Raw genomic sequence first — 26,385 nt, 5'->3', positions numbered from 1 at the left:
TTTTGCTCACACATTTTTAGTTTTGGGGCATTTTTGTCACTTTTGGTGGCAGTTTTTCAAGAGCCCCTGTTCATTTCTGACCCTGCAGCAAATATATCTGGTTTTCTAAGGGCTTTGATAAATTACGGCTTGATAGCTCAGACATATCAATCTGAAACATTCTCCCAGTATAAATACAATCTCACTGGTTTTCACATTTTTACATCTTACCTTAAGCTCAGTTGTATAGTAGTGTCTGAAGAGGTGGGCATACTGTGAATTTATCAAGGAGCCCTCCCTCCCCCAAATAACAACCCAAAACAGAACATGCGCACACTCGTCTCTAAACTTAATATATATTTACATTTATATACATATGTAAATGTGTAAGAAATATACATATTTTTTTCATAAAAAAAAAAAAAAGGTCTGTTGTTTTCATCATCCCATATAAACTTACTAAATGTATGTCAGGGTAAGACAGTTTCTTGCTGGTATGGTATACTGTACACTACTAAGAGAACCATGGCATGGTAACTTGATGATATCTATTTAAATGAATAGGTTTCATTAATGTTCTTTTTATTACTTGTAAAATGGGTAATAATTCATAATTAGTCTAATTAATAAACTAAAACATACATAATACGTAAAAAACGGTTGTACAGCTAATATGAGTATAGTATTGTTCATGTTTACTATCGTATATTACTAAATATATATAAGAATTAATGGTTATTTGTTTTACTTGTGTAGCCTCTTATAATGTAAAATATTATTATTTTCTGTATATAGTGAAATTGTTTTCCTACTTAGAAATATAAATTTATATTATTTGATATCACAAGAAAAAAGGCACCACTGACAGCAGTAAAAGTCTGAAAAAAATGACCTTTGATATAATTACTGAACAACTAGCACAGCATCTGCCCATATCATCTTAAACTAGCACGGGTGCTGTCAGTATTTTCACAAAGTAATTAGCATAAGTTGTATTTAAATGCATAAATATTTTCACGTTTAGCAACAAAGTAAATATACAGCGCAAATTATGGTGACTCCAGCACTGCTGGTGCATCAGCAATTCACTGCAGACGCTAAAAATGTCCCATAAAGATTATTAAGCAAATATCCAATCGTGTCTGAAACAAATGTTCTGATTGGTCGCTCAGTTGAGCTGGACTGTCTATCTTGCCCCAGCCTTCAGTTTAGCGCTCCCACCTCTCTCTGCTCTGTGAGCTTTTAGAGAGAATCACTAGAGAAAAAGAATCACAATTCACTCAACGATGCTGCGGCATCACCTCAGTAGTTTGAAAAGTTATGGGTCAAAATCCCACTTGTTGTTCTGGCGCCCATACATATCATCACTCATTTTAGGTGAGCAGACGCAAAATCATTAGGAAGATAGGTGGGCATACGCCGTATGCTTGGTCGGACAAACAAATAGTTCTGCCCCAAAGTCACAGCAGAGGTTGACCCAGTGTTGCTGTCTCATGCATGTCAGGATGCTCAAACAGAGTAATGTTTTGGGAGACTTAATGGAGATGACAGTTATGTTTCATTTATGTACTCAACTTTGCTCTGTCTTGAGTGATAACATGTCCCCTCGTTTGCCTTGTTATTAGTTTATCAGTGTCACCTGCCACCCCTCGTTATCCTCCTAATCTCCTTCCCTTTTTAACCTCACTGTGTTCTCTGTTCTGTGCCAGTTTGTTGTGGATGTTTCCCTGTTTAGATGTCGTGTCTGTTTGCTCCTGCTCTAGAAGCCTCATTCCTGTTCCCCTGCTGGTTCTGGCCTGTTTGGCTCTGACCGTGCGGTCTGTGGGGCTTTCTCTTTCCAGCCCAGACAGTCTTGTCGACTCCCTGCCCTGGGATTGTGTTTTTACCCTCCGGGGTAGTTTTTGTTTGGTTTTATTTTTTATTTAATAAAGCCCATTCATTGCTACTCTGCGCCTGAGTCCTCGCATCTCTTCTCCCACACCTGACACTCTTGGATGTAATTTTTGAAAAAAAAAAAAAAATAAACAGTTATACATGAACAGATACACACACACAGAAACAAGACTCCCCTCATGTTTCAGAGACACAGGTGCTCGGTTTAGGAGTGAGTCTGATTTTTAGTCACAACTGAAGGGGGTTGTCTTTTGATGCAATCTGGGGTTATCACCACGGTTACCTTCTTAAAGAAAGGGAGGCGGGGCAGGTTGCCTTGAGGGGAGGTGACACTTCCGCCCACACCCTTATGGTCACGGGTGTCGGCAGGCTCCACCTCCTCAACATCTGAATCCAGAGCATCATCATAAAGCCCCAGGGACAAGTCAGCTGAGGAAGGGTACCGATTGGGAGGTGGGCGGGGTTTAGTAGGCAGAAAAAGAGAGAAAGGCACACAGAGAGAAACAGGGAAAGAAGGGAATGGAAAGAATGAAAGAAAGGAAGAAGAGCAGCATGATGTACAGACTTTGCTGAGTCAGAAACATGATGAAGAGAACAAAGTTGTTTTACAATGAAGGAGGAGCAAAATTAAAAAGTAAAAAGACTTTTCGAGAAGAACAAAATAAGCAAAATCACAGAGCTATGATATTGCCATGATGGATAAAATACTCCACAAGAAGCCCAGTAAGAGAAAGATTTGGACTACAATTAGGAACTGATGGTGAAGAGAAAGAGAAAAGGAGAAAAGATAAACATAGCTAGAGATTGACTAAAAGAATAAGTGATAAGATTGGAGAGAGGAGGTCAGAGGGAATCCTTATGGGTCTGATTCTCACTAATTGTCACTGAGTTCCCAGTTTGGTAGTAATGAATTTGTGTTTTGTTTTGTTTTTGTGGGGGATTGGGATCTATACATGCCTTTTTACACTGCTCACAGAACACTTGATTCTGATTGGTTGATTCCGACATTCAGTGGTCAAATATCATAGAATAATGACCCATATCCATAGCATCACTGTATAACTGACTAACTGGCTGAACATTATGCCTTACATACAATGATGTAACCAATTATAAAAGAAATGAAAGGTTTAAGTGTAACTGAAAAACCCATTTTGATCAACCATTCTGAATATTGGAGGGGACATGACTCCCTTAATGTCTAAGGTGGTTATGACCCTGTCATATCACCATCACATTAGAACAACAATTACACTATTAATGTCCGATCATACCTGTTCCAGGTGGGGTGGGCCTCCGGGCACCTGTGGCAACATCCAGACTAGAGCTTCCACCAGACTTACTAAAAAGAGAGAGAGAGCAACAGAACATGTATTAATGTGACTAGTGGTTACATTGCTAGTAATGCAAAAGAATAATGTTTCAACAGGATTCCAACACCATTTGACCAATGAATTTCCACTTTTTGACTTTTCCAGTCATTTGTAATTACTGGACACACGTATATATATATATATATATATATATATATATATATATATATATATATATATATATATATATATATATATACACACTCACCGACCACTTTATTAGGTACATCTGTACACCTACTTATTCATGCGATTATCTAATCAGCCAATCATGTAGCAGCAATGCAATGCATAAAATCACGCATATATGGGTCAGTAGCTTCAGTTAATGTTCACACAAACCATAAGAATGGGGAAAAATTTTTATCTCAGTGATTTGGACCGTGGTATGATTGTTGGGGCTGGTTTGAGTATTTCTGTAACTGCTGGTTTTCATGCACAGCACTCAACAGAATGGTGCCAAAAACAAAAACGCATCCAGTGAGCGGCAGTTCTGCGGACGGAAACGCCTTGTTGATGAGAGAGGTAAATGGAGAATTGCCAGATTGGTTGGAGCTGACAGAACACATCAAACCTTGAGGCGGGTGGGCTACAACAGCTGAAGACCACGTCGGGTTCCACTTTTGTCAGCCAAGAACAGAAAGCTGAGGCTTATCTTTGATAATGGTAGATGTGAACATTAAATGAAGCTCCAGACCCATATCTGCATAATTTTATGCATTGAAGTCACATACGAATGGCTGATTAGATAATCCTATGAATAAGTAGGTGTACAGGTGTTCCTAATAAAGTGGTCTCTGAGTGGTTTTATATATATAAATATATATATATATATATATATATATATATATATATATATATATATATATATATATATATATATACACACACACACACATATATATATATATATATATATATATATATATATATATATATATATATACACACACACACACACACACACACACACACACACACACACATCAAATAAACATGTTCATTACTTTTTCACGACCTTTCAGCATGGAAAACCCAATTTTAAAATTCCCTGATATTTCCAAGTTTACCATAACCATGTTTAATCTGCATGTTTTGTGAGTGGCAGATAATCCTGCTAAGGTCCACCATGATTGGCTGTTACCTGGAGCTAAGGCGGTTCTGTCTCATTCGCTGTTCTTGTAACTGACGTGTACTCTCAAGCTTCACAGGACTGGGAATAAACCCCACCTCACATCCCTCCTTTACCAAACGCCCAATCCACCAGTCATTATTATACTTCTGTTAACAGAAAAACACACACAGACAAACCACAATGTCTTAGTATTTAAAAATATGTTATGTTTGAATATGAATGTTTAGAATTCAAAGCTGATACCAATATCAAGGGGTTAAAGAAAGAATTTGTGATGTGTTTCACATATATAGTTCAGTGATTACATAATACATCAGACCAAAGGAAAGTATGTCTGACCTCTTTGACATGCAGGAAGTCTTTGGGTTCAAAAGAGATGGCCATGCCCTGGACTGGCACATCATCGTTAGGGCCCGGGTTATAGCCAACGTTAGTCCTCACTGCAAATGCTACAGGCTTGGTCTTTAGAAAGAAAGGGAGAAATAAATGAAAGTGGGTGAAAAACAGGTCATGTTAAAGCTCACATATGGAAGTTATCTCATATTCTGTGAAAAGAATGGACACAATTCTGTAACATACTGCTTCCAAACTCAAGTCCTGAAGGAACAGCAAGCAGTTGGTCATATGTGCCAAGCTTCAATCAACACATCTGATTAAATGTGCTAATTCAGGTTTAGAACAAAATCCTTCATCCAGGTGTTTCTCCAAGGCTAGAGTGGAAAATCACTGGTATGGAGCACAAAACTCAGGGTGGTTATTAAAAATGGCCACTTATGTTTGACTACTCTGTGAAGAATTCCCAAAGCAAGTATAAGCTATTATCTTTGTATTAATAGTTGTCCTTAAAGAAGAAAGTGTGGAATTTTTAAGAATGCTCAGATACTTTCTCCAATCTCAGTTTAATGAGTTAACTAAAAGTAACTCATTTGTAGACTGAGTTCCACAATTGTGTAAACACCATGGATCTGTCGGTCTATCAAATTCTATCATTGCTCTGTTTGTTGCTGACATGCCAGCTTCTGGCTCAACCAATTGCATGAGTTTGGGCCAGGACTATTTTTTTGTTTTTGGAATTCTATTTGGAATCACTAGTGTTGTACAAATTACAGACTTCACCTTTAACGATAAAATCTGTGCTATTTGGAATAATTACAGTGTTTGCAAGGAAGAACTGTACTGATATTCCTCAAACATTCTAGTTAGGGGTTTGTTAGTACCAAACGTATAATTTTAAGCAAATAATTCAGCTCAAACCACTTACAGTTTTTCTGAATCGCTAAAACACATTTCTTGAAACCTTCACCCATTTTCTCACAATTTTAAACAAATCCCCTGACTCTTTTGGCAAAATCAAAAAATCATCTCAAAACCATTTAATCTGTACTCAAAATCAAACAATGCTTTCAGATCATACACACAGCAAGTCAATATATAAACACTACAGAGCATTCATTAGACACTACATCAGAAAATGGAGAACACAGTGCCCAGGGAATGTAGGTACAGATTTTTATTTAACTGTATAAACACATTTTGCAATTACTGTAAAAAAGAATAGTAATCACAATTTACAGTAGTACAGTGAATATGTTGTATGCTGTAAATACTGCAAGTAATACAGTATTGAATGTCTATATATTCAGCACTTGCATACTGTAAAAATACAGTAGTCCAACTGCATAACCCCAAAGAACAAAGAACACTCTAAACGAAAAACACATTACAGTACACTCACTCAAAAATTTTTGCAACTGCAAAATCAGTCAATGAGAGATACATTCTGCCTCAGCATCTCATTTTCACATCATTAGAAACAAGTGTGAACAATTTTGAGTCATTGTGTATAAACGATGACAACTGTGTTGTAGTTGCATTTAACTTTTGCTGCCTGTGTTTACCGTTTTGCAAAACGCAAGTGCATCACAGTGCGAAATGTGTTTTAGTGAGTGAGAATGTGTTGTGTTTTGCAAAAAAAGAGTGACTGATTCGACAAATGTGTTTAGGCCACTGAGAATTTGGTTCAGAGAATGCGGTTTAGTGTTTTAGCAATTCAGAAAAACTGTAATGTACAGACTCCATTCAACCTTTTTTTGGACATAATTTTAGCCTTAAGGCCTGTTCACACCAAATCTGTGACAATTTTGTCTATTCACACCAAGTCCATAAAAAAATTCAACAAAAAAGTATTTCACCCCTGTACAGTAGGTGACGCTGTTGTTGTTCTACATACATTTATACCAGTCTCCTGCATGCACCTTCAGCTGTTAGAGATTAATATATTGAATATTGTTAAGGATTTATTTACCTAATTTGGCATAACTGTTCATTATGTACTTTCCATGGCATTGATGCATTTTGCGGAGTATATAATCTGTTTTTAATTTTTATCCTCTTTTCTCCCAAGTTGGAATGCCCAATTCCCACTACTTAGTAGGTCCTCGTGGTGGTGCGGTTACTCACCTCAATCCTGGTAGCGGAGGACGAGTCTCAGTTGCCTCCACTTCTGAGGCAGTCAATCTGTGCATCTTATCACGTGGCTTGTTGTGCACGAAACCGCGGAGACTCCGCATGTGGAGGATCATGCTACTCTCTGCAATCCATGCACAACTTACCACACGCCCCATTGAGAGCGAGAACCACTAATCGCGACCACAAGGAGGTTACCCCATGTGACTCTACCCTCCCTAGCAACCGGGCCAATTTGGTTGCTTAGGAGACCTGGCTGGAGTCACTCAGCACACCCTGGATTCGAACACGTGACTCCAGGGGTGGTAGTCAGCGTCAATACTTGCTGAGCTACCCAGGCCCCATAATCTGTGTTTTTTTTTTTTTTGCGAGTGAGATGAGTAAAGAGCACATTTGTTAATTATTTATTATAGCATATTTATTTGCTCATGTATTTTGCTACGAGAACGGACTCGCTAACCATATTCTCTTTTTATAATGCCTGGATGTACAGTGATATAAATACATGTGGAATAATGTGCATTACTGTAAGGATATTGAAAATGTATAATATTAAAACGAATAATATTAAAAATAATATAAAAGATAACACTGGCTCACGGTCTTTTCTTTATTTAAATGAATGCATTATAACTTGATTATTAGCATTATAACTGCAATATTATCCTTGCAATAAAAAATAGCAGTGTGTAACCTCGCTGCTATTTTTAATGTTATGAGAATATAACCGGCACAGTGATATACATATAAAATAATGTATATTAAGACAAAAAAACCATATGCATTAGGGCTGGGCAAGAAAATAAATTTTTCGATTAATTGTTTTTTTCTATTTGGCCGAATCGATATCGATTCTGAAAAGCAGTGGATCGATCTTTGTATACTGGTTCTGATTAACGTGAATCCTGCAGCTAAGGGTTAAGAACTCCCAGGCGTTTGCGAGTGGAGCTTTTGCGAGTGGAGCTCATCTAACGTGTACAGCGAGAGAAGAAGATGTAAACACGGAGATGGTGTGCAACAGCTAAATCCGTCCGTGTAGCACGTTGACAGAGTACAACTATTATATTATACAACTGCAGCCAGCAGTTATGTGTGCGTGTGTGTGTGTGTGTTCCAAGAGTGCTCGCGATGTGGATACACGCAAGAATGTTCAAAAACGCTAAACAATTTTTCAAAATACCCATCTGGTGACTTATCAAGGTATGAATGTAAACACAGAGAATCAAAATCTTTAAATTACAAATGCATAATTCCAGCTCTGTCGCTGTCTAGCATGTCATTTATAATAATAAAACAACAATAACAAGAAAACGAGAATATGCATATATATATGTATATATACATATATATAAAATTTGAGGGGGTGGTCTACAGGTCTCCCCCTACTGCTCAGAATCTTGTAGGAAACACTGAACTCTTATTTATTTTTAAATTGGTGTTCCATATACAGCTTTAGAAACATCTCTCCAATTAGTAGTAGCCTACTGAATTTTCAATGTCTAATGAATTCGATTTTGATCGAATCAAGAACTGAATCGAGATCTTGTGAATCGAAATTGAATTGAATTGGGGCATCTGTGCCGATACCCAGCCCTAATAAGCAGGCTTTCAAAAAAAAGACCAGGTTTACATTTGCAGTACCAAGGTTTAATGCAGTGTTTCCCAACCTTTTTTCTGCCACGGCACACTTTTTACAACTAAAAAATTCTACGGCACACCACTATCCCATATAGGCTAACCATCGTCAATATTTTTCCTTTTTAAGTCCATGTTTTCTGTCCGTCTTAGTGACGTGTTTACTTGTAATGTTTGAAATTCGGCTATGCAGAAAAAAAAGTCACATAGGTAGGCTACACTGTGTGAGGTCACAGGTGGCAAGAGCGCTAAATGGGTAATGAAAAAACAACAAATTTGCTTCTTTTCTAATTTGTAGATTTGTTCTTGCAATGCCACAACAAATTACAGGGATGCAAACTCATGAGGGCGAAAAAGTTAAGACGATCACTGGTCCATGAAAATTTTTTCTGGGGATATTTATTTTAAAGAATAAGCTAAAAGCACCAATTCCAGCTATTTTAGTGATTCAAGTTTATTCAAGTTTAAATTGTGCAGAATTATCTACAAAATAAAGAGTATTTTGGTGAGGCTTGCTTCTGTTTCACAAATTTGTTCAATTTTATTAACTGATTAGTTCAGTGACCCCTTCTGGAAATGTCACTAGGTGGTGACAAATGAGCGTCTTATGTGCTATGAGTGAGTCAGTGAATCATTTTGAGTCGTTCATGACTGAAATCTACCAAGAGATTTTATAATGTTTAAGCATTAAAAGGACAAAGCAGATCTACAGTCTTCCTTCAGTCTGAGCATTATTTTTCATCCAAAAAGACAACAATAATAGTCTAATAATAGTGAGTTTCAATAATGTCCTTACTTTCTCCTTTATTTAAACTTGCATGGCTACAAATCTACTGACTTCAGTATAAGAATTATAAACACAAAGCAGATCTAAGGTATCATTTTCCTACAGTATTTAAACTGCTGAGCATGGCTTTTATCAGAAAAGACCACAATAACAGACAAATAATAATAATTTTGAGTTTCAATAATGTTCTTTCGTCATTGTAAAGCGCATTTCACATGAGTTGAGTCGAGGCGTCAAAGCTCCGTTCAACGCCAGCGTCAAGCGCCGCATTGCCCTCCACATGACAAGAGTTGCAGAAAGTGTCACAGAGGGGTGATTTTACAAGTTTGCCATGTAAAAAAGCAGGAGGTGTGCACAATAAACATTGAAAACATGTATTTGGAAGAGAGAAAAAAGCTTTCAGTTACTTTGATAGCAGAAAGTAATAAAAGGACTCGTTTATGTTTAGGTCTGAGTGTTTTCTTGGTGAATTTAAATTAGTTCAATATATTCGTAAACTATAAGGTAATATTAAATTCAAAGAAATTATGAGATATTCAATGTCTCTTCACAAATTTGGACAGTTTTTAAATATTTCTTGTTGCTTAGTACTCTCAAAGACGTGTGTGAAAACACTTTGGTGTAAAGTGGCGTCACTTCATAGACTTCAATGTATTCTGCAGTGGTGACGCGAGTCATGTGAAAGACCCTTAATGCATATAAATATTAGTCACTTTGCACATTAATCATTGCTTTTCACAATCACAAAAGTGACCGATTATGGTTTCAAAATGGTGCATTTCTCCAAAAAGTGAGGAGTTTGGATCCCTGAAAAAAAATTTTTTTTTCATGCATTTATTTATTTTGTGGAATTTGATAATTTTCTACGGTACACCTGACAATCTTTCACGGCACACTAGTGTGCCGCGGCACAGTGGTTGGGAAACACTGGGTTAATGAACTGCAACTATTTATTTTTAAGCATTTAATTTTGAGGGGTGTGTGTCAGCCGCACGTCCAATGCAGGTGTTTGCCAGTTGATTACCGCCACCAACAAGATTGAGCAGCAAAAAATAACAAAAAGCTTTTATCTCATTGGTCAGTTTTCATCACAGTCTGAAGAAAAAAAAATTGACCACTCTCCGTAAAAAAAAAAAAACAACAATTTTGGATTGTCGTCGGGCGTTTTGTCAGACCCGATGTGAATAGCGGCATGGGAATTCATTGTTCCCGTTAAAAAGCTCATCGGAACAATCAATCGCAATGACAAAACGGATTTGGTGTGAAAAGGCCTTTAGCTGTGCTATCTATTTTTTTGTAAACTTTTTACTCTTAAAGAAATTTAAGATTAAAATGTGAAAATCTCCCACTGACATTTCGCCATTGAAATAATCATTCAGCTTTGAGGTAATAGTAATATTTGCATACTGAATTGTGATTGAACTTTTTTGAACATCTATTTACATCTATTAATCTATAGCCGCTTTTAAACTGAAAATATTATGTTATGTGTTGAGTATCATGACAACAGCAAAATGGCCTTGGCAGCACTAGTTTTTCCTTCAAGATCTAAAAATCTATTTAATCATAATGCTCTTGAGGAACAGGGGGGCTGAGGAACAGAAATTTCTTGCTGCAATAAAGTATATCATGACCATTCATGGCAGAGTCTGATTAATGGAGAAATGAAGCAGAAATGTAGAGAGAGAAACAGACATCAGAAAGTAGAGAAAGATTAGACACCTTAGCCTTCTCCAGGGTGGCAAGAGCTTGTCTATCAGCTTCTTTCCTGAGAGCCTCAGGGTCCTCCTCCAGGGAAACGTCAGAGTCTGAAGGACGACTGGTGTAGGAGTCCGCTGAGCCCTGCGAGAGAACAGAGAGGGAGTGAGTGTGAATCTGTGTTAATAGCCTTATTTAACGCAATACAGTATCTATTCATATGTGTTTGAAAAAGATGAGCAAAGCTTCATTTTTAAGTTTTGTGGCTTGTACTCAATGTTTATTAGCTTTGAAGACATCTACATGCTAGTGTACTCCTGAAAATAGACAAAATTTTCTTTTAGCAGATATTCAAGTTTTCTCCTCTGACTCATCTTGCATTACACAGATTTTTGTCCAATCAAATGCTCTTTATACTTTCTGCTCCAATAAAAAAAACATTCGTCAAAGAAAACTGTGCTCGTCATGCCATTTCACTGTTAAATCAATAAACTGTATCAAAATTTTACATCTTTTTTTCATAACAGCAAAAGAAAAGCAGTAAAAGTGAGCACACGACATCAAAACAAACATACAGTAATCACACAATATACAAAAGATTTGTGAATGAAAAACAGAACAAGATGAACGGGTGGGCAGGAAGAGTGTGGGAGGGATTGAAAGAGAAAAAGTGACGTGTGCTTGTGTGTTTAAGTATGATTTTGTGCACTTATGGATGTTTTAGAGTCTGGGTATAAAGTTCATGAAGATAATACAGTACAGTGCACTGTACAGCACAGAGTCAGAGGATTTATATAAGCCTCCCACTCCTCTCATCTCTTTTTTCCCCACCTTTCTCTCATTTTCCTCTCTGTCTGTTATTCAGGTGTCGGCGAACTCTTGTTCGTTGGAAGTGCGGACAGGCATGTGGACAGCTGCAAGAATGACTCATTGGATGTGTTTGCGTGTGTGAACGAGTGCATTAGGTTTGTCAAATATTGGTGAGAGTAGAAGTGTGTTTGTGTGTGTTAAATAGAGATGAAAATGTGTCAGGCTGACATATGCCATATGCAATGATGTTAAATTATTCATAGTAAAACAGAGAGTCACAGTAAACCAGCACACACACACACACCCCCCCCCCCCCACACACACAGACTAACTATCCTATCACCAGCTTCATGAGACAGCTTTGGAAATATCTCTAAAGGATGCTAGACTATGACTTTTACAACAGAGGTGTTGTATATGCTTCTTAAAGAGATAATATAGTGAGCTGACTGAATCCCTTAAACAAATCACTTTTAGACTTGGCACAGACACTTCACACAAAAAAAGGATTCAGGAAGGTGTTACATAAACCAGGCAAAGAGTTCCAGTTTTGAAAAGTAAAATCTGACTCCAAGGGCCCAAAAGTTTTCAAATGGCATTTTTTTCACTAGTAAGCATCATTAAGATCTTATTAAAAAATCTCATTCTCCTTCAACCTCATCTTTTCCTCTCTCGTCTACAGTTCTAAAGTTCTTCTTTTCTTCTAAAATCACCATTAGTTTGATCATTCTATAGTATAACAGTTGAAATAAGAAGTTTATCTCATTTGTCTGGATATGCAGAATAGAGAATACAATTTGAGAGGGGGAAGATTATCAGTGAATAACAGCTTAAATTTGATATTAAAAATGTCATATAAATCGCATGGCTTCAGAGGACTTGGAAACTTTTCCAAGATTACTTTAATGACACCTTTTTAGAACTTGACCGGCATGTCACTGTGAACTAGAGCTGGGCAACAAAAAAATAAAATAATAAAAATAAAAGATTTTACGATTAATTTTTATTTTTTTATTTGGTCGATTCGATATCGAACCTCAAAAGCCATGGATCGATCTTTTACTCTATGTGCAACCCTCCACTACAATGAGAGGAAATCACTCACATTTGCAACCAAATTTTGAGCTATGCAACTAAAAATGTATATATTTGGCAACTGACTAGTAAATGATTAGATTATACTTGCCAGTAGTTGTGTAGTGTAGTGGTGGAGTATTCAGCAGCGAGATCCTTTCAGTGCGTGTTGAGAGTAAAAGTTTGGTTTGACTCTGTGTAATGTGTGTTTAAAGATGAAATCCATGCAACCGATTTGTCATTGAATAATGTCTCTTTAAATAATGTTTCTGTTCCTTACAGTCAGTTGTTGATCAAAAACAACAAAAAATAAACATTTAATTGTAATCAGGCATAGCACAGATGAGATAATGCCATTCAAGTTCTCTCTCATTAAAACTTGTTCATTTAAAGACATTTAAACTGGACAGTACCAGTTTGTAGCACGTGTTCAACAACTCAATGTAAATACCTGCAAAAAGTACAAATTATGCAATTAAACAATAAAAATGTAACAAAATATATGAAATATCATATGTATTGATTACAGTTTTTCTCAGTCGATTTTATACATTTCTCCAAACTATAATCAGGGCTCTCAAAACTTTTCACACAGCCGTAGAAACAGACACACAAATTTGCAGAACAATTAAATTTCATTGCATAATGAAGCAATGTATTCTTTTCTGATAATGCGTTTAATAAAACTAAATATTAATATCAAAACAATAGATGTGTTTTCTATTGAATTCATAACATTTGCAGCTATAGACACACAACTCTATGATTGAAATAACACATTTATCATAAAAATCCTCAATAAAGACCTTTTTCCATCTGTTTTCATAAAATGCCTCTAAATTTCTAGTTGTCCCTGCTTTTCCTCTTCCAATGCCATTCCTCCCTCTTCTTCTTTTTTGTTGAGATTGAAGTCACTGTAGATCTGCTCACATTAGGCCGAACACTCTGTGTGTCTTAGAGAGACCATAATTCATACAGTAACATGATCAATACTTTGAAAGAAAACTTTTCTAAAGACAATTCTTTACTCTAATCTTCCACCCTAATGTCCTCTTTCTGTTCACTATCATTACAGCATCTCCATTTGGTCTTTCCTGAAGTCTTTCCATGCACACACCTGAAAGAGTTGAGAAAACTTTCCCCTTTTCTCATCACTTCTTCCTCAGATTTTCTCTTTCTTTACCCACTCTATCTCTTCTTCTTCCTCATTGTTTGTTTGCTCTGAATATTCATATTTTACCCCTTTTTTACCTGCATTACTAACACAGTATTTGGCAACCTGACATGTGCATTTGAGTATATGACTTTAATATAGCTGTCTGTGTTAACTGTTGAAAGCATGAGTTTTGGATCAGAGAAATTTGTATGTAGTGTTTCAAGAAAATTAGGAATATCAAGAAACATGCACAATCTGTTTAGGACCATTACAAAGTGTTCAGATGGCTGTGTTAATTGTTTTGAGAGCAGTGACCTGAGTTTGGAGATATGTGTAAAATCGATCGAGAAAAACTGTAAATACATTGATTCATTTAAAAAAATATATTTTAACCAAAATGATGAAAAAAATAATCTTATAATTAGCAAAACTAATATTTTCATGTTGTACCAAGTTAGGAGGTTCCCTGTATAATTCACAGCATTTGCTGGGAGAGGATTTATTTCATATTTAAGCAAAAGGGACATTATAAATGAAATAAACCCATATTAATTGATATCGAATCAAAATCGAATCGAGAGCTTGTGTAAATCTGTGTTGATACCCAGCCCTACTGTGAACTGTCATTGTATGGAAAATGTGGCAAACAACAGCTTACAGGTTTGGAATGACATGAGGGTGAGTAAATAAATGGCAGAATTTTTATTTTTGGGTAAACTATTCCTAAACCTAATTCACAGAAAACGTAACTAGAAAATTACCATAAATTACATACAGTATAAACATGGATAGCAATGTGTTATATATATATATATATATATCAGAAGTTTGCATACCCTGGCAAAAATTGTGAAATTTTGGCATTGATTTTGAAATTATGACTGATCATGCAAAAAAACATAGTTGTTTGGCTCCTTTTTAAATCATAATGATAACAGAAATCACCCAAATGGCCCTGATCAAAAGTTTACATACCCTTGAATGTTTGGCCTTGTTACAGACACACAAGGTGACACACACAGGTTTAAATGGAAATTATAGGTTAATTTCCCACACATGTGGCTTTTTAAATTGCAATTAGTGTCTGTGTATAAACAGTCAATAAGTTTGTTAGCTCTCACGTGGATGCACTGAGCAGGCTAGATACTGAGCCATCGGGAGCAGAAAAGAACTGTCAAAAGACCTGTGTAACAAGGTAATGGAAATTGATAAAGATGGAAAAGGATATAAAAAGATATCCAAAGCCTTGAAAATGCCAGTCAGTACTGTTCAATCACTTATTAAGAAGTGGAAAATTCGGGGATCTCTTGATACCAAGCCAAGGTCAAGTAGACCAAGAAAGATTTCAGCCACAACTGCCAGAAGAATTGTTCGGGATACAAAGAAAAACCCACAGGTAACCTCAGGAGAAATACAGGCTGCTCTGGAAAAATACGGTGTGGTTGTTTCAAGGAGCACAATACGACGATACTTGAACAAAAATTAGCTGCATGGTCGAGTTGCCAGAAAGAAGCCTTTACTGCGCCAATACCCCAAAAAAGCCCGGTTACAATATACCCGACAACACCTTGACCTGTCTCACAGCTTCTGGCACACTGTAATTTGGAGTGACGAGACCAAAATAGAGTTTTATGATCACAACCATAAGCGCTAAGTTTGGAGAGGGGTCAACAAGGCCTATAGTGAAAAGAATACCATCCCCACTGTGAAGTGTGGTGGTGGCTCACTGATGTTTTGGGGGTGTGTGAGCTCTAAAGGCACGGGGAATCTTGTGAAAATTGATGGCAAGATGAATGCAGCATGTTATCAGAAAATACTGGCAAACAATTTGCATTCTTCTGCACGAAAGCTGCGCATGGGACGCTCATGGACTTTACAGCACGACAATGACCCTAAGCACAAGGCCAAGTTGACCCTCCAGTGGTTACAGCAGAAAAAGGTGAAGGTTGTAGAGCGGCCATCACAGTCTCCTGACCTTAATATCATCAAGCCACTCTGGGGAGATCTCAAACGTGCGGTTGATGCAAGACTTTGCATGATCTGGAGGCATTTTGCCAAGAAAAATGGGCAGCTATACCACCTGCAAGAATTTGGGGCCTCATAGACAACTATTACAAAAGACTGCACACTGTCATTAATGCTAAAGGGGGCAATACACAGTATTAAGAACTAAGGGTACGCAGACTTTTGAACAGGGGTCATTTCACTTTTTTCATTGTTGCCATGTTTTGTTTTATGATTGTACTATTCTGTTATAACCTACAGCTGAATATGAATCCCATAAGAAAGAAAAGAAATGTGTTTTGCCTGCTCACTCATGTTTTCTTTAAAAATGGTACATATATTACCAATTCTCCAAGGGTATGCAAACTTTTGAGCACAACTGTATATATATATATATATATATATATATATATACACACACTACTGGTCAAAAGTTTAGGGTCACTTACTCATTCTTTATTATTATTATTTTTCACATTTAAGGATAATACTAAAGTTATCAAAACTATGGAAGATCAGAAATGGAAATATGGGAATTATGTTGTGACTAAAAAAATTCCAAAATAAATAAAAACTGTGTTATATTTTAGCATCTTCAAAGTAGTCACCCTTTGCATAGATTTTGCAGAAATGTACTCTTGACATTTTCTCAACCAACTTCTTGAGGTATCACCCTGGGATGCTTTTTAAACAGTATTGAAGGAGTTCCCATCTATGTGTCAGGTGTATTTTGTTGATTCATGTCTTTTATTTTGAAAAGTTTAGTTCCTGTTCCCTAGTCATGTGATGTCTTGTTTTCCCTCCATGTTCGTGTGTCATGTTTTCATTGGTTTATTGTATAATTATCTTGTTATCAGTTCTGTTTGTTCATTGATTTATGTTCTCCCATGTCTTGTATTTAAGCCCTCATGTTTTCATTATCTAGTTGTCAAGTATTGAATGTGAGTATAGATGTTTATGTCAAGCCACGTTTATGTCAAGCCATGTTTAAATCAAGTCAAGCCATGTTCATGTTTATGTTTAGTTTAGTTCATGTGTAATCAGGGTTATTGGTTCTCACTTTGTAAATAAACTGCACTTGGGTTCTTCATCTCATCATCATCTTCGTCATTGCCATCATTGTCAGCAGCCAACATCGTTACAGAATACTTGACCGAACCATGAACCCAGCAGTTCGGCTTCTGCGCCTACGTCAGGGGAATCGTCCCCTGGAGGACTATGTGGAGGACTTTTGCGATCTGGCTTTCCAGGTGGACTTTAATGAGGTTGCCCTCAAGGACTGTTTTAGATTTGGACTGAATGAGTCCATTTCTTTTTTGATGCCTGGCGGTCGCTGTTCCCTCAGCCTGGCCCAATATATCGACCTCGCCCTACGGTTCATTGGTTCCCCGTTCACTTTGGAGGAGGCGGATGCCGAGCCAGAGGTCCACGACATGGCCGCCGCCGAGCCAGAGGTCCACGACATGGCCGCCGCCGAGCCAGAGGTCCACGTCATGGCCGCCGCCGAGCCAGAGGTCCACGTCATGGCCGCCGCCGAGCCAGAGGTCCACGTCATGGCCGCCGCCGAGCCAGAGGTCCACGACATGGCCGCCGCCGAGCCAGAGGTCCACGTCATGGCCGCCGCCGAGCCAGAGGTCCACGTCATGGCCGCCGCCGAGCCAGAGGTCCACGTCATGGCCGCCGCCGAGCCAGAGGTCCACGACATGGCCGCCGCCGAGCCAGAGGTCCACGACATGGCCGCCGCCGAGCCAGAGGTCCACGACATGGCCGCCGCCGAGCCAGAGGTCCACGACATGGCCGCCGCCGAGCCAGAGGTCCACGACATGGCCGCCAAGCCAGAGTTTCTAGTCATGGTCGCTGAGCTAGCGCCATCTTTTGCTCCATGCCACGTCACAGCAACGCCTCAGCCTGCTCCATGCCACGTCACAGCAACGCCTCAGCCTGCTCCATGCCACGTCACAGCCACACCTGAGCAGTGGGACCTGGAGATGGTTCCCACCCTTAGTTCTCCTGAGCAGGCAAGGGGAACTTTCGGCCCTCCGACCCCGCCTGGACCCTCCGAGCCCTGGACTTCACCTTGGCCTGTCAGTCCCTCGAAATTGCCTCAGCTCTGCGTTCCCTCGACTCCACTGTGGTCCTTCAGCCTGTCGGCTTTGCCGGAGTCCCTCGTCCCTCCGGCTCCTCCTTGGTCTGTCGGTCACCTGGCTCCACTTTGGCTCTCCGACCCTCTGGCTGCGCCTCGTCCCTCCGATCTGTCAGCTTCACCGGGGACCTCCTTCCCTACGGCTCCACCTTGGTCCTCAGTCCCACCGGCTCCACCTCAGTCTTCCGATTCCCCCAGCTCCGCCTTGCTCCTCCGAGCCTCCAGCACCGCCTTGGTCCTCCCTGCCATCGGCTCCACCCTGGCCCTTCGAGTCTTCGGCTACTCTCCAGGCACCAAGTTCCATGGCTCCGCCCCTCGAGCCTCTCATGGCTCCACCCCCCACGGACTTTGCCTTGGTCCCATGCCCCTCTCCCTTTCTCGCCATGCCACGCCCCACACCTCAAGACACCCCCCCCCCAGCTCCCTACAGAACTTTGAATTTATGTCATGTTTTACGTGTTTTGTTTATGTGTTGGGGTGTCAGGAGCCACCCCTTAGTGGGGGGGATATGTCAGGTGTATTTTGTTGATTCATGTCTTTTATTTTGAAAAGTTTAGTTCCTGTTCCCTAGTCATGTGATGTCTTGTTTTCCCTCCATGTTCATGTGTCAAGTTTTCATTGGTTTATTGTTTAATTATCTGTTATCAGTTCTGTTTGTTCATTGGTTTATGTTCTCCCATGTCTTGTATTTAAGACCTCATGTTTTCATTGTCTAGTTGTCAAGTATTGAATGTGAGTATAGATGTTTAAGTCAAGCCATGTTTAAATCAAGTCAAGCCATGTTCATGTTTAGTTTAGTTCATGTGTAATCAGGGTTATTGGTTCTCACTTTGTAAATAAACTGCACTTGGGTTCTTCATCTCATCATCGTCTTCGTCATTGCCATCATTGTCAGCAGCCAACATCGTTACACTATGTTGGGCACTTATTAGCTGCTTTTCTTTATTATTCGGTCCAACTTTTTTTTTTTATTTTTATAAAATTGTAGTTTTATGAAATTAATATGTTGGCACAATTATATTTTTGTCTACAAAACTAACTTCAAACATTTAAGCATACGCCTTCAAATCAAAAGATTTTTAAGATCATGAGAAACATTTCAGTCAAGCGACCCCAAACTTTTGAACGGCAGTGTGTGTATATATATATATATATATATATATATATATATATATATCAGAATGCATATTCTCAACATTTAAACCAATTCACCACAATTGAAATAGCCCTGCATTTCATTCATTTGATCTTTATTTATTTATTTTTTGACTCAAGATCCTTTTGACATTTTAATTCTGGTATTTGCACCATTGTCCTGTTTTATGTCTGTTGCAACTGCAACCATGTATTTGCTTGGCAGTGTTCAAGATCAGCAGCAAACCATGCCAACAACAACTTGAGAGCACTTTCAAATATCACAGGCCTAAATGTTTTGAAGTTGGATCCATTGTAGTAGCAGCGCATTAACATTAATATTAGCTCAGGCACTGCGGAGCTCATAAACAAAGTTGACATTTTCACTGACATCTTTCAGTGTGTAAAATTGCTTAGGCTGTGTAGAAACAGCCCGTGAACAATGTACATCAACACATCAGTGGCAAAACTACAGGAACACGGAGCAGGGAAAGAAACAAAAGATATGCCAGAAGATGATGGCCAGTGGAGAAAGATATAAAGTGAAAAATAGGATAAAAAGAAAAGATGGAATGTGTGGGAGAGGTGGAGAGGAAGGATTAGTACAAGCTCTGAAATCATTTTCTCCCACACACGCATAGACATGCACACATACATATCCACAGTGTGGGATGATTAATTGTAACAACTAGGCCTCTCTATCAGAAATGAAGATTAAAATGATTAAAATTAATTATGGTGGTTCCCTCTGATGTTTTCCCTTATTAATCAAAGGAATATGTTGAATGTCATTCCAAAACCGTAAAACTTTCTTTCTTCCGTAGATAACAAAAGGAGAAAATCTGAAGAATGTACTGGTCAATTTTTTTCAGTGCAGTTACATTGAATGGAAACTGGAGATTTCAAGCTTCAGAAAGGATGCAAAAGCTCCATAAAGTATCATAAAAGTGGTCCATTGATTTATGCATCACTGCTCTCATGAACTTTATGTGATCAGCAACTTCAGTTTTAGTCTGTTTCTCACACAAAGCTATCATAGGATTAACACAAGTTGTATGGACCACTATTCTGATATGTCTATGGTGCTTTTGCTGTCTTATTTTTCCTTCTTGAAATCTCAAGTCATTGTAATTGCACATAAAAGTGTAACATTCTTTAAAATTTCTCATTTTGTGTTGTGTTTCTCATTTTTGGGTGAACCACTCTTTTAAGAAACACTGAATAAATGTATTTATTAAAAAAAAAATATATATAGTGCAGTTTCTCTTTGGCAACTAAAACTGACAAACAGAGGAACAGTGTGTTGGTCTGTATGTTGTTTGTGTCACACGTCATACTTTCATGTGTAACAGTAAATAATAACAAATAGTACGTCCCTTCAGAAGTGTACAATAAAGCCATATGCTTCTGAATTAATTTGTTCCAAAAGCACAACAGTGACCTTGGGACAGCTGAATTGTTCTGGGTACTTCCTGAACAGTCTTCACAGAATGACCAATAATGGTGAGCACAGATTTAACAAACAAACAATATTAATGTAACATTGACCCCTACAGAAAATATTAAGATGCTTCTCAATAAACCCTGAATTTGGTTTGCTCATGTAAGCAGTTAAAACAACCTTTACAATCTCCACAATCCTGAGCCTTAAGACTCCTGACATCGTCAACCCACTTCAAGCAATAAATCAAAGTTTTATTCTGCTTCACAGAATTTGGCAAAAATCTTGAAAAGAAACTTTTAAGGCCAGATAAAATGTAGACATCCATACTGTATCTAACAACCATACTGTAGATTTGACAAGCCAGACACCCGGAATCCCAATATTAGAAAGAGTTATGAAAACATTGGGAGACTAAATCTGTTCAGAAAAAAGGCTACACGTTTGATTACACATTTTTCCAATTTTTCTTCATACCAATCTTATAAGTCTAATAAAAAATTACAATAATAATAATAATAAAAAAAGTTTAAAATGAATTAATTTCACATTATCAATTTAAGATGCTACACTATAAAAAGTTGTTGCCTTAAGGAGCTATTTCTACCTCATCTAACCCTTAAAATGATTAAGGTTATAAAGAAATAATAATTATTGGCTTAACCTAATATATTAGGGTTGATTCAGTGAAGTTAAATAAAATGTATCACCTGAATCAAACTAATTAATGTTGATGTTACTACACACGAAGCACATTTTTAGGTGAATATATTTCCAGAGTAATCAGCAGACTTCAAATTCAAATTAGAAAATTCCAAGTCATAAAAGATGGTTATTTGTCATAAAAATCTTATAATTCTAAAAAGACTGTTTTAGGTCTTTTTAAAACAAATTCAAAATGAATTCATTTTATCAATTGTAGATGCTAATCATCAATTATTACAATTTCATCTTTACTGAGCAACATAAGATTCAGTCAAGCTTTAGTCACTTTTACACTTACTTTGCCTACACAAATACAGAGCGATTTCCTTCACAATCTTGCATGTAGTATTGCAAATAAATTAGATTCTTATAAGACTCATTGTTACTAGACCTCATCTTGTCTGACAAATCACATGGACACAAACAGAGACGTTTTAACCCTTTTCAGATTTGTAATACTTTTCAGAATTTATTTACAGGGTTACCACACCTTTCAACCAGTCTTTGTAATTACTGGATAAGGACATTTTTAAATAATTTATTACAGATTGCACTCATAAAGAACAATTTCTAGCCAATAAAATATTTTAGAGCTGAGCATAACTAGAAAAAAATGTAAATAGAAATTTCCATTGTTTTTTAAAATTAATTTCCTGAAAATCTACTAACTTTAAACTTCCCCAATATTTCCAGGCTTTTCATAACTGTGGGAACTCTGTGTCCCATGCCAAAAAAGTTCCTTTAAGAACCCTTGTAATTTTGCAAACATACAAATGTGAATACAATGTGACTAGTTTGCTAGCATTCCATAATGACCTGAATCAAAGGAATCTCTATTAGTTGGCATATGTGGTTTTGTTTGACCACCATACTCCATGGGTGCCAAGACTGGAAAGAAACCCAGGGAAAGAGACCTGTGTCAGGGCAGCCAGCAGGAGTGAGTTCCCTGAGAGGTACTGGAAGTCTAATTTAAACCCAGCAGGCCTAAGCAGCTGCCCAGCCCAAAATGGAATCAAACAGCAACAGAGAGAGAGAGAGAGAGAGAGAGAGAGAGAGAGATAGACAGAGAAAGAGAGAGAGAGAGAGAAATGAAAGGAAAGGAAAGAGAGAGGTAGAGAGAGGGTGGAATAGGAAAAAGACTGTGGATAATTGAAAATATCCTTGTGTCCTAGGCAGTTCTTTAGTTTTTTTTTTACATCAATGCAGTCTCATTAGAACACATAATTAATCCCCACACAAACTCCAGGTCTTTCTTACCATTGCGGGCCTATGAATCCGTGCGTTCGTCTCCATGGCACTCTCTCCTTGCCACGGTAACACAGAGTCACACCCAAAGATCCAAGTCCACACAAAACAAGATGTGTGTGTGTGCCACACAAGGGTGGGTGAGTGTAGCTGTGATGGGAGTGTGTGTTCAGAAAGTTAGCTAGGGAAATGTAAGTGTGTGTCACAGAGTGGTAAATTACTCTGCTAACCTCAACACCCCCATCTACATTCCCCTCTTGTGTCATTCTGACACACACATACATACATACAGTACATACACAAATACACAGCTGAAAACTGTACTGAGTTTCTAAGGGGGAAACGACAGGGGGGTGGGGTGGGGGGCTCAAATTGCAGGACTTGTGCTACATTTGCAGACTGGGGGGTTAAATTTAGCTGTGACAGGCAGGGGCAGATCTCTCTCTCTTTCTCACTCTCTCACTCTCTCTCTTTCATGTTTAGCTTCTGTATGAAGGGCTGAGCACCAGAAAGAGAAGGAATGTAAACGTCAGCCAAAGAGAGAGAGAGAGAGAGAGAGATGAAAGAAAGAAAGAAACAAAGAAAGAAAAAGAAAGGAGGAGGAAGTGAAAGACCTTCTTTAACAATCCCCACCATGACAGAATGGCACCTGACTCATTGAGCCTGTAATGGAGGCTGCGCGTTACGGTTCGACTTGACTCGACTCTGCTCACTTTACATTTCTGAGCTTGCTTTTCCACTGCAGTTTAGTGCCGCCTCAACGTGGGTGGGATTATAGGCTGATCGTCATAGTTGCGCCGCCTCTACTGCCGTGACATCATCTTAAGTGCAACACAAACATTACTGACCATAAACAATAACACGACCGCTAGCTGTTAGCTACTAGCTCATTGTGCTGCATAAAGCAGTTGTTGCATGGTGATTTTTCACAAGTGCAACAGTTAAATTGGCCTGGTTGTTTTAGAAGCAAGCTTTCCAGTAACTGGTCAACTAAATAAAGTGAAGCTTTCAAGCAGATCATAGAGTTAACGTAACAAAATGTACCATCCTCCATCGTGGACTCCAACAACGCCGAGTCCAGGGCACTCTCCCTCCCATTGCTCGCCGGTCTATTGCCATAGATAGTGTCCATTTGGTCAAAGCCCTTCCACTTTCTTCTGTTTGAACCACTCTGGCTGTTGTTGTCCTTGATTGTTCTGTAGTCACTTTTAAGTTTTTTTAACTTTTCCCTACACTGTTGGTAAGTCCGGTGGTAGACACTTCCTGAAAGACTTTTTCGTTTTGTGTTGTTTCGTTCGTCGCTAACGAGAGGAACGTCTGCACCTCGTTTATTGACCACAGCGTGGTTTTGCACAAAGCCATTTCTTTTTACAATTCGAATGTCGTGTGAACAAATTATATTGCTGTCGCTGTTGCTAACTTTAAAACTAGCGGGTTGATGTCCCATGTCGCAAATCCAGTGACACTGGTAGTGATGATTCTCTCTGACCAATCAGTGGTCTGCAGGGTTATGACGTCACATTTAGTATCAGCTCAGCTCGCTTGGAACCTCGACCGAGGTGGTACTAAAAAAAGTATCAGGTACCAGGTACTATCCACAGTGGAAAACCCCAAAAAAGCGGGCAGAGTCGAGTCGAGTCGAGCTGTATCGTGCAGTGGAAAAGCCCCATTAGAGGAAGAGCCCACACATGTGTTCAGTCAGTCACTTCAACACCTTGACTTCCTCTAGCAAAGCAGCTTATTTATGTCACCTGAATGTGTCATTTGTTATAGTGATAGACTTATATATCGGTCATGCAATATTTAGCCATTATCACGATAACCATGATAATGGTTATCAGAAGCGCTGTGTCAGTTCTAAAATCTACCAACAGCCTAGTGGAAAATGCTAAATGTCATGACTTGTAAGATCATGAACATGTATTTTAAAAATGACCATCCTTGTAAGTTGCTTAGCATAAAGGTATCTACTAAGTGAATACCTGTAAACAGAGTGCAAATCAACTAAATAATAACATATAATATATAGTCCCTGACATTACCAGACATATGCTGAAATCATCAAGTAGTATCTGGTTGTAATAACCACTAGAGGGCAATCTTACCTTTGACTCTCAAGAGCCTCAACACTGGTGTTTCCCAGTGTTGTCTGTCTCATGTACCCCCACAGCCCCTTCACAAAGGCTCAAGTACCCCTTCATCCACACCAATCCAAAAATCAGTTTGTTAGAACTAATACTATACTAGATATCATTTATAATGATCATTAATATTAATAAAATGGATTGAGGTCATGTGACGCCATGCGAGGATCGGACGTGTGAACGGCGAGCTCTGCGCACTTTGCTGGTTTTGATACCTTTTAATGACATAAACTGGTGAGATTCTATACACTCTGTTCCATAACTGTTCTAGGAGGACAATATGTCAAAGAATTCAAAATCTGGAGACATTAAAACACACTTATGTGCTCAGGCTGACACCCCTGAGCAGCAGGCCACGGGCCTGGGAGCCGATTTGGTTGGAGAGTTCCGGGAAGTTTGGCGAGAGATGCTGAACATTTCGGCAATGCTGACGAAAGTCGTTGCTGACTTGGAGGATCTTGCTGTAATACGTCGATCGATCACTGCCATGGAGAAAAAATGTACTGATGTGGTCCCAAGAGAGGGGGATGTTGAGAAATGGATAGATTATCTGGAGTCATCGGAGAGGGATTTATCTGCTAATCCGCTAGCGACCAAGGTGGATCTGGAGCATGTCTGGGAGAAATTGAAGGACATAGAAAACCGTAGCCGGCAGAATAACGTCTGCATTGTGGGAGTCCCGAAGGGAGCAGAGGGACAGAATATGGTGGAATTCCGGACAGTCTGCTCGATATAACAGGCCATAAGCTGGAAATCGAGCGAGCTCACAGGGTTCCGGCGAGCCGCTGAGGGAGACAGGCCCCGATCAATTCTGGCCAAATTTCTGAGATCATCCGATAAAGATTTTGTATTGCGTGAGGTGAGGTGTAAAAGAAGGCTTTCTTGGAAGAATCACAGCATTTTCTTGTTCCCAGACTTTGCGAACTCGACAAGAGAGAAACGTGATCGATTCAAGGAATGCAAGAAACTTTTACATTAACGGAAGGTCGCTTTTGCACTGATATTCCTGGCCAAATTGAGAATAGATGCTAAGGATGGCCGTAAAACATTCATATGCCCACAGCAAGCAATGTCCTTCATAAAGTCAATGGAGTGAGTGGGTCGTGTTGTGGTGCTCATGTTGCCGCCGGGTGGGCCGGATCACTGATCATCCGCTTGACTATTTGAAGATTCTGGGTGCTCTTTTTGTGCTGGTTCCACCTAGCGGCTGGAGTTTATTTTGTAGAATAATACACCTTTAGGAGAGTTATATGGATGAAGCTATACGCTCTTTGTGTTTATTCTGCCTATTGGCTCGAGTTTGTTTTATAGATTATCTTTTGCTGTGTAATTCTGTCTCACAAAATTTGTATAGACTCACTGGACTTGAGCAATCCGACAGCAAAGTTGTCGCGGGGGCTCTCGTAGGCGTACATGGACTGTTTGAGTTTAGAGAGATGGACGCTAGTAGGCGCTGTCATCTGCGGGATTAATGCGCACAGGTTTTGTTTTTGTTTTTTTCTGTTTGTTTGGTTCTGGGGAATGTTCAGGGTTTGACTGTTGCACTAATGTTGGAATGTGGTC

At 38.8% G+C, this 26,385-nt stretch overlaps 1 protein-coding gene across 2 annotated transcripts in view; it reads right to left on the bottom strand.

Moving 5' to 3' along the window:
- The window catches only part of LOC127450297 (voltage-dependent L-type calcium channel subunit beta-1-like), a 71,822-nt gene that overhangs the window by 20,177 nt on the left and 25,260 nt on the right, over positions 1 to 26,385 (bottom strand). The window contains exons 3-7 of one of the 2 annotated variants that reach the window (XM_051714262.1): positions 10,991 to 11,110; positions 4,720 to 4,842; positions 4,390 to 4,526; positions 3,147 to 3,214; positions 2,156 to 2,301 (exon numbers count right to left, since the gene is read on the bottom strand). In XM_051714262.1, coding sequence (XP_051570222.1) covers positions 2,156 to 2,301; positions 3,147 to 3,214; positions 4,390 to 4,526; positions 4,720 to 4,842; positions 10,991 to 11,110 — 594 coding nt within the window. The remainder of the gene's footprint in view (positions 1 to 2,155; positions 2,302 to 3,146; positions 3,215 to 4,389; positions 4,527 to 4,719; positions 4,843 to 10,990; positions 11,111 to 26,385) is intronic. The other variant, XM_051714263.1, reaches the window with a different exon arrangement.

The sequence above is a fragment of the Myxocyprinus asiaticus genome, chromosome 13, assembly GCF_019703515.2.
Source record: "Myxocyprinus asiaticus isolate MX2 ecotype Aquarium Trade chromosome 13, UBuf_Myxa_2, whole genome shotgun sequence".
In the NCBI taxonomy this organism is placed as follows: domain Eukaryota; kingdom Metazoa; phylum Chordata; class Actinopteri; order Cypriniformes; family Catostomidae; genus Myxocyprinus; species Myxocyprinus asiaticus.
The sequence above is the reverse complement of the archived record's forward strand: the minus strand, read 5'-3'. Positions and strand labels throughout refer to the sequence as shown.